Genomic DNA, 10,014 nt, shown 5'->3' on the forward strand with positions numbered 1-10,014 from the left:
GCAACCCTATAAACCTTGGATCTATGTTTTCTCTATTATACATGCAAATATTAACTATTCCAAGGTTTCATCCTAACTAGCATATTATGAAGCACCTATACTACAAAGTTCTAGTTAGATGACATACCTTTTGATGTAGCTTGATGTCTTCAAGCTTTAAGAGCTTAGCCCCAATAGTGTGGAAGCCTCAAATGGAATCACAAATCACCAAAACACCTTGGAAGAACTTGAGAGAATATGTATGCACACTAAAGTCGGCCCACTCTTATTTTCACACACTTGTGCCAATTTTGTGAGCCAAGGACCCCTTTATATATTATGGAGGATTAGGGTTACATCCATATAAACCCTAATACCCATGACCTTTCATTTACATAGGATCCATGGGTTAAAAGCTCCATGGACCATCCATGAAAGCTTAGCCCAACCTAAATGAACTTGGCCCATTCCATATATATAAGAGTCCATATTTAATTAGTTCTTTTGATCACTTAATTAATTCTAAATTAATTCTTGATCAATACTAATTAAATAATATGATTCCATATTAATATATTAGAACTTATAATATATTAATATAAATCATAAATATACTATTCTCAAAAGACTATCCATATAAATTGTGTCGGTGAAGTGCAACCCAAATGGACCATGCCGGGTCGGGTCAAGTACATACCAAATATAGTTATGGACTTAGACATTAATCCAACAGTCTCCCACTTGGATAAGTCTAAAACTATTATTGAGTATGACTTCAAAACCTAACTGGCAATCGTAGCTCTTAAAGCCGCTGTCGAACTCTGACCTTGTCAGTGACTTGTCCATTAGATAAAGGATCATATATTCCTCCATTCTAGATATCATATGGACTGAGACATGGATTATAATCATTCTCTCTGTCCATTTGTTGTTTCCCGATTTTCGATTTATGATGATTGACTGATTGAACAAATCAAATCAGTCCTGGCTTGGCCAAGCACTCACATGTGTCATCGCTAAATCATCGAGGGGCCCACAGATATCGCTTTTATCCCGAAGGTAAAAGGAATGCATAAACTTCGACTCATATGGCTTGTTCTACTACTTGTTGAATCATACACAAAGGCACGTTTTATAACATCGAGTTACCAAATGCGTTTTCATGCAATCAATGTATAACCAACTCATAGTAACAACTCATATCTCTAGGTTTGAAGAATATAAGATATTATCGTCTCATGATCACTCGTGATAAAATCCATGAAGTGATTCAAATGAGCGCGGGTTGAATCCAATACTCAGAACTTATGAGTACTCATGAGTGTTGTAGCACCACTTTGTCCACCAACTTGGACCTCTACAAACCAACCCATGACAGTCTTGATTCATATCTACTTCCAACATATGACCGAATGTGGATGGTTTGAATAACTTAATCATTCAGGAAGAGCGACTTAGTTATTCTGGAAGTCAAAACATGCAAAGTGAAACACAAGAATAAATGAATCAAATATGGTATCAAACCCTATGAATATAAATAAACACTTTTATTTATCGCCATACTGATTACTCATTATTCATTGTTTCGGTTTTATCAACTTTATACTTGAATTAAAAACACTAGTTGTCCCATGCTCCAAGCATGTACATTATGTTTTTCTTAAACAATAGCTTTGTCATACACCAAGTATGCACTTTATGTTTGTCTATGATCGTTACTTTGTGAAATAAACCAATTGAACATAATTTCAATGATTCTAATTTCACACTCCCAAATCCTTATCGAAAAATGTGAGAATTTCAAATTCCTATCATTTATCGAAATCTGTTTAGATTTTAAACATATATGCACTGACCCTCCTGTAATGAATATGTACAAAGTCACAAAGACTTGTCAACAGTCATTATAAGGTATTCCAATGGAGATCAACTCCATGGAAACTAAGTCTCATATTCAAAGTACATTGCTTTGGACATGCTTCTTGCATTAAGTTTTCTAATCTTACACAGATAACTTCCACCTATGGAGACAACTCCATATTCTCATTTTGACTATCACTTCTGAACAAGAGATGCCTCTTTTCAGAATATGTCAATATGGTCCTTCCAAAATTAGCACTATACTTCCAACTGTCCCTGAGCAACCAATCTTTGGTAAACCTCAGATTGTCCTCGACAATTGCTTAATCATTTTAGTCATATCCAATTCTAGACCTTTTCCCTTCTTAATGCCTCTGGGCATTTGGAAAAATTTAGAAATGACAAATATTATAGCACATGCAATCGATCCTGTACCCAAAGCAAATGGTACACGATGCATGACGTCTCACATAAAGACATGATTCTAGACCAGTCTTTTGCTACAATATTTTTATTTGCCATGTTTTCAAAATTTGACTATGAAGAGGGATGGCGTAATCATAATCGAATTTTTAGAACGCAATATATAGAATTTCCTTAAGTTGAACCAATCCAACATGAAATTCGTATATATATTCTTGACTAAAGATGATTAAGGTCTCAATCTAAGCCTTTAGAACTGAAATGAAGTATATCCTCTCCCTTAATTATAGAAAAACAACTTTTTCAATCCCTGCAGCCTCACGAATTGAAACTTTTGTTTTCTATAATTAACATTGAGAACTTGCAACTCTAACAATAATTATCATGCTCCTACCTGTTCGCCTAACGACCCTTCATTAAAAGTAGGACAAGGACTATAATTCTCCCTTCATTAAAAGTATTAATGACAAATACTAAGTAACTAAACATTTATAAATTCCCAATCTTAGTTACTTAGGAAAATGTGAATTTGGTGCTAACCCATGAAATTACACTTTGCACTTTCGTGAGGCTGCAGGGATTGAAGTTATCAATGTTAATTATAGAAAACAAAAGTTTCAATTCGTGAGGCTGCAGGGATTGAAAAAGTTGTTTTGCTATAATTAAGGGAGAGGATATACTTCATTTCAGTTCTAAAGGCTTAGATTGAGACCTTAATCATCTTTAGTCAAGAATATATATATGAATTTCATGTTGGATTGGTTCAACTTAAGGAAATTCTATATATTGTGTTCTCAAAATTCGATTATGATTACGCCATCCCTCTTCATAGTCAAATTTTGAAAACATGGCAAATAAAAATATTGTAGCAAAAGACTGGTATAGAATCATGTCTTTATGTGAGACGTCATGAATCGTGTACCATTTGCTTTGGGTACAGGATCGATTGCATGTGCTATAATATTTGTCATTTCTAAATTTTTCCAAATGCCCAGAGGCATTAAGAAGGGAAAAGGTCTAGAATTGGATATAACTAAAATGATTAAGCAATTGTCGAGGACAATCTGAGGTTTACCAAAGATTGGTTGCTCAGGGACAGTTGGAAGTATAGTGCTAATTTTGGAAGGACCATATTGACATATTTTGAAAAGAGGCATCTCTTGTTCAGAAGTGATAGTCAAAATGAGAATATGGAGTTGTCTCCATAGGTGGAAGTTATATGTGTAAGATTAGAAAACTTAATGCAAGAAGCATGTCCAAAGCAATGTACTTTGAATATGAGACTTAGTTTCCATGGAGTTGATCTCCATTGGAATACCTTATAATGACTGTTGACAAGTCTGTGTGACTTTGTACATATTCATTACAGGAGGGTCAGTGCATATATGTTTAAAATCTAAACAGATTTTGATAAATGATAGGAATTTGAAATTCTCACATTTTTCGATAAGGATTTGGGAGTGTGAAATTAGAATCATTGAAATTATGTTCAATTGGTTTATTTCACAAAGTAAGGATCATAGACAAACATAGAGTGCATACTTGGTGTATGACAAAGCTATTGTTTAAGAAAAACATAGTGTACATGCTTGGAGCATGGGACAACTAGTGTTTTTAATTCAAGTATAAAGTTGATAAAACCGAAACAATGAATAATGAGTAATCAGTATGGCGATAAATAAAAGTGTTTATTTATATTCATAGGGTTTGATACCATATTTGATTCATTTATTCTTGTGTTTCACTTTGCATGTTTTGACTTCCAGAATAACTAAGTCGCTCTTCCTGAATGATTAAGTTATTCAAACCATCCACAGTCGGTCATATGTTGGAAGTAGATATGAATCAAGACTGTCATGGGTTGGTTTGTAGAGGTCCAAGTTGGTGGACAAAGTGGTGCTACAACACTCATGAGTACTCATAAGTTCTGAGTATTGGATTCAACACGCGCTCATTTGAATCACTTCATGGATTTTATCACGAGTGATCATGAGACGATAATATCTTATATTCTTCAAACCTAGAGATATGAGTTGTTACTATGAGTTGGTTATACATTGATTGCATGAAAACGCATTTGGTAACTCGATGTTATAAAACGTGCCTTTGTGTATGATTCAACAAGTAGTAGAACAAGCCATATGAGTCGAAGTTTATGCATTCCTTTTACCTTCGGGATAAAAGCGATATCTGTGGGCCCCTCGATGATTTAGCGATGACACATGTGAGTGCTTGGCCAAGCCAGGACTGATTTGATTTGTTCAATCAGTCACTCATCATAAATCGAAAATCGGGAAACAACAAATGGACAGAGAGAATGATTATAATCCATGTCTCAGTCCATATGATATCTAGAATGGAGGAATATATGATCCCTTATCTAATGGACAAGTCATTGACAAGGTCAGAGTACGACAACGGCTTTAAGAGCTACGATTGCCAGTTAGGTTTTGAAGTCATACTCAATAATAGTTTTAGACTTATCCAAGTGGGAGACTGTTGGATTAATGTCTAAGTCCATAACTATATTTGGTATGTACTTGACCCGACCCGGCATGGTCCATTTGGGTTGCACTTCACCGACACAATTTATATGGATAGTCTTTTGAGAATAGTATATTTATGATTATATTAATATATTATAAGTTCTAATATATTAATATGGAATCATATTATTTAATTAGTATTGATCAAGAATTAATTTAGAATTAATTAAGTGATCAAAAAGAACTAATTAAATATGGACTCTTATATATATGGAATGGGTCAAGTTCATTTAGGTTGGGCTAAGCTTTCATGGATGGTCCATGGAGCTTTTAACCCATGGATCCTATGTAAATGAAAGGTCATGGGTATTAGGGTTTACATGGATGTAACCCTAATCCTCCATAATATATAAAGGGGTCCTTGGCTCACAAAATTGGCACAAGTGTGTGAAAATAAGAGTGGGCCGACTTTAGTGTGCATACATATTCTCTCAAGTTCTTCCAAGGTGTTTTGGTGATTTGTGATTCCATTTGAGGCTTCCACACTATTGGGGCTAAGCTCTTAAAGCTTGAAGACATCAAGCTACATCAAAAGGTATGTCATCTAACTAGAACTTTGTAGTATAGGTGCTTCATAATATGCTAGTTAGGATGAAACCTTGGAATAGTTAATATTTGCATGTATAATAGAGAAAACATAGATCCAAGGTTTATAGGGTTGCATGTACACCATAGGAGTGTTAGAATGCTCAAAACCCAACACTTTTCACGTAAAGTTGCAAACTTTACGTGCATGCATAGCTACAAAGGCTCTTAATGTCAAATCCAAGCTTACAATGGGGGTTTCATACTCAAAGAGGTTTCATTCACGCCCAAACCAGAAACTTTATGACTCTAGGACTTAAGAAGGGTCCAGATCTGAAGTTACAACTTCATATCTAGCCCATAGTCCACTTTATCAACTCAAAGATCCATAAAAGCCCCAAACTCGACCAAAAAGAGATCTAGAAGGGAAAAGAAGTAAAGGTGGTGACTTGATACCTCTGGAAGATGCTAACTGAGGTAGATTCTGATTCCCACACTTTCCTTGCTCCAATTCCCTTGCCTTCCAAGTTCCTTTTCTCCAAAGATCTTCCTCCCCAGCTTAATACACACACAATAGAGCACCACACGAATTAGGGTTTCTTAAGAGCTCTCTAGAACTGCAAAGAGGCCAAAGGAGGCTTATGCTTCCTTAAATAGGGTGCAAAACCCCGGGATTTAGGGTTTTCTCTACCAGCTCCTACTCGTCGAGTCCCTTCATGGACTCGGCGAGTAGGTCACTAAACACACGTACCAAACCCGTTGCTACTCAACGAGTAGGGCAACCAACTCGTCGAGTAGGCCTTGAAACCAATTAAATTCTTATTTAAACAATACCTGAGAATCGGGGCGTTACACTCAATATACCATCGAACTTGTTGTTTGTGTTCACCATAACCCTTTTGACCGACATCACATGTCAAAAGTCGGCCAAAAGGGTTATGGAGAACACAAACAACAAGTTCGATGGTATATTGAGTACAAAAAAAGGAAATGGACCAAATGAGAACAAACACAACGGTTAGTTACCCTCAAGAGTCATTTTCCCTAAAGTGTTTGACCATAAACAACATTCATTGGCCAAGACCATCTAGGGACTAGTAGAAAGACCCTTTATTTCATTCCTTTCGAGCCTGTAGTAGGTTAAAAAGTTTTTTATGCGACGGTCATGGCACTTTGTTATTTTATCTAATTAATAAATGAAAATAAAATAAGTCTCAAGATTAAGCATCTAACTTGGTTAGTAACGCGTTTAATATAGAAACGACAATTTGATACACAACGTGATTGACACGACTCGAGTTTTCTATCAATAAATTTTAGAAATTCGTGTTTCATGTCGATATGAATTTTAAGTATGTGTTTCGTGCCTTACAAGTGTCAAACACGAATTTACCTTTTTGAATTATGTATAATACAAATTATATTTGTGTGACATGCGATACATATACACATGTATAAACACAGGACATGCGACACGTATAAACATATATACACACGAATTAAATGCATGTTTTCCTAGCTTAAGGGCGTGTTTGGCACAGAGCTTTTGGAAGCATTTGGGAGCTTCTAGCTTTTAGCTTTTGACAAAACGCTTTAGTTTAAACAAAAAGTTTTGTTTGGCGGTACGAGCGTTTAGCTTTTAGTTTAAACAAAACGCTCCAATTCTAAAAGCTACTTCATGTAGCGTTTAACAAAATGCTACTGAGCTTTTGAAATCAATTTCCATAATTACCCTTAAAAATATATTTATATATTTATTTATTTTTAATCAATTGTCCTTTTATGTAATTTTATATATTTCAAAAGCTTCCAGCTACTTTTGTCAAGTGTAAACTCCAAACAATTCCATGTAGCTTTTAATTAATGTCTTGGCGGTACTAGTCACTACAAATCTCTCTTATAGTTTTGCACACGACCCACTTGATTCTTTGATTCTTTCCATTGAGTTAAAAAACTCTTATATATCTCTTTTTTTCTTCTAATTCCTCTTTCACACCTTTAAAATCACGAATGAATTCAATCACACTCTTCTCTTGTCAACTAAACCTTATTGTCTAACTTCAACGTGTATCACTTCAAAATCTATCAGTGGAGGTGACACCAGAAATAGTTAATGTAATAAAATGACAACCAATTATACATAATTTATTCTTTACTTCACTTATCTTTGTATTCAGGTCACTAATTTTTTTTCTTAGTTCTCGTTACATCATTATAATACATTTCAATAGGGTAATTCAAACTATCAGATGCCACAAGTAGACCTAAAATAACAAATTTTGCATATTGAATTTCAAAGTGAATACCATATTAGATTCATTACCAGATTACTCGATTGTAATCTAATCCAATCATATAATGAGAAAAAATGTAGTAACCTACTTGATACAATTAAAATTAAATAACTCAAATAACAAACTGTATATTAATGCTTATAATTTTATAATAAGATTAATGCCAAGTATAATAGGTTTGTGATGTTTTTATGTCAATTTTAAATCATTTGGGCGTACGTAATGAATACAAAAAGTACTAACAGTAATGGAAATCATAACAACTTACGTACTAGTGTTAAAAATTCATGCATATCCATGTTTCTAACATATAAAAATGTACTTAGGTTTTGTGTAATTTCTAACTAATCAGTGTGTACGTGAACTCTAAACAAATTTCAGGTAACTTTTAGTTAATGTCTTTGCGGTACTAGTCACTACAAATCTCTCTTATAGTTTTGCACTTGACCCACATGATTCTTCGATTCTTTCCATTGAGTTGAGAAACTCTTATATATCTCTCCTTTTCTTCTAATTGCTCTTTCACACCTTTAAAATCACGAATGAATTCAATCGCACTCTTCCTTGTCAACTAAACCTTGTTGTCTAACTTCAACGTGTATCACTTCAAAATCTATCGGTGGAGGTGATACAACAAATAGTTAATGTAATAAAATGACAACTAATTATATGTAATTTATTTTTTACTTTACTTATCTTTGTATTCAGGTCAGTAACTGTTTTTCTTAATTCTCATTACACCATTATAATACATTTCAATAGGGTAGTTCTAACATATCAGATGTCACAAGTATACCTAAAATAACAATTTTTGCATATTGAATTTCAGAGTGGATACCGTATTAGATTCATTATCAGTTTACTCGATTGAAATCAAATCCAATCATTAAATAAGAAAAAATTAATAACCTACTTGATACAATTAAAATTAAATAACTTAAATAACAAACTGTATATTAATGCTTGTAATTATATAATATTGATCCTATATGAAAACAATAACTATTTTTATTAGATTAAACAAGAATTATTTTTATTAAATTCATATGAAATTAATAGATGCTTCTTTTAGGGTTTTAGCCCCATACTTTGACCATTAACTCATGCTGCCACCTCTTCATTTTAACCATCAGCCCCACACGCACAACATCCGTGACAAATCCTCAATAGTCACTCCTTGCTTTCACGCGCATTTATGTGATCCTCCATGTATAAATTTACACTCCCCTCATCTCTCTCTCTCCCTCCATATCCAAATGGGTAACTACGTTTCAGCTTGCAGCTTAGGGATCTCCCCGAGAATGAAAACCAACAAAGCAGCAAGAGTAATTTTTCCGACGGGAGAAATCCGGCAGTTTCAAGATTCCGTCAAGGCAGCCGAGATTATGCTTGATTGCCCCAATTTCTTCCTAGTCAACTCCAGGTCGTTGAACATCAACCGGCGGTTTTCGCCTCTCTCCGCTGACGAAGATCTGGAATCTGGAAACGTATACATCATGTTTCCGATGAGAAGAGTGAATTTGATGGTGACGCCGGCGGATATGGCGGTGTTTTGGATGTCGGCTAATAGTGCGCCGAAGCGGATTTCAGGAAGGATATCTCCGGAAGCAATAGTTGGTGGTGATGCGATGGTTAATGAGGCTGAGCAGCCGAGGTTGGTGGTGGAGGTGTCGGAGTTTAGTCATCGGTTAGCGGTTTGCCGATCAAAGAAGCCGTTTCTTGATACCATTACGGAGGAGCCAGTTCGTTCTAAGTACCAAGTAGTGCAGAAGGTGTTGTTTTCTCAAAGGGTAGAAAACTAATTAGCAAAACTTGTACATATATAAGATTTATTGCGATTTTTTATACGCTTTATAATGCATTATTCGAAACACGATTTTTCATTCAACTTTTATTATTGTTTTCTTACTTATAAAGAATTCTAACAGCTAGAAAACACTTTTGAGATCCAAAAAATATTTATTCCTGAAAACGGTAAAAATAAACAGCATTCCTTATGAATATAAAATCACATTGGTTATATAAAAGTATAATTACTCTGTAAGAAATTTATGAAAATTTCACCAAATAATTATTTAGTGTTTGTTACATTGTTTATTTAGTTGGTCGAGTTTTTAAATTTTGGTATGTGGGCATCCACATTCCATTGAACTCTGTAAAGTTTAATGGATTACCACATCATCTTTCTACAATTCATACAACTCTATTACTTTTTTTCTCTACAATGCATTGAACTCTACAAAGTTCAATAAAATGTTACAAAATGTAATTTATAGTAAATATTTAAGAATTCATTTTTTTCCCATTGAAGAGTTCAATGGCTATTGGACTCCAAATCCATTGAATGCCAATGTGACATCTCATAATGGTAGAGTTTCATCTATTGA

At 34.4% G+C, this 10,014-nt stretch overlaps 1 protein-coding gene across 1 annotated transcript; it reads left to right on the top strand.

The window, feature by feature from the left end:
- The first annotated feature begins 8,883 nt into the window (after positions 1-8,883).
- On the top strand, positions 8,884-9,429 carry LOC145130481 (uncharacterized). Its single transcript, XM_079065274.1, has one exon. It carries the CDS (start codon positions 8,884-8,886, stop codon positions 9,427-9,429), a length of 546 nt encoding a protein of 181 aa, XP_078921400.1.
- Positions 9,430-10,014: the final 585 nt, after the last annotated feature.

The sequence above is a fragment of the Lactuca virosa genome, chromosome 8 (assembly GCF_052849685.1).
Source record: "Lactuca virosa cultivar CGN04683 chromosome 8, Lactuca_virosa_CGN04683_v6, whole genome shotgun sequence".
NCBI classification, from domain to species: domain Eukaryota; kingdom Viridiplantae; phylum Streptophyta; class Magnoliopsida; order Asterales; family Asteraceae; genus Lactuca; species Lactuca virosa.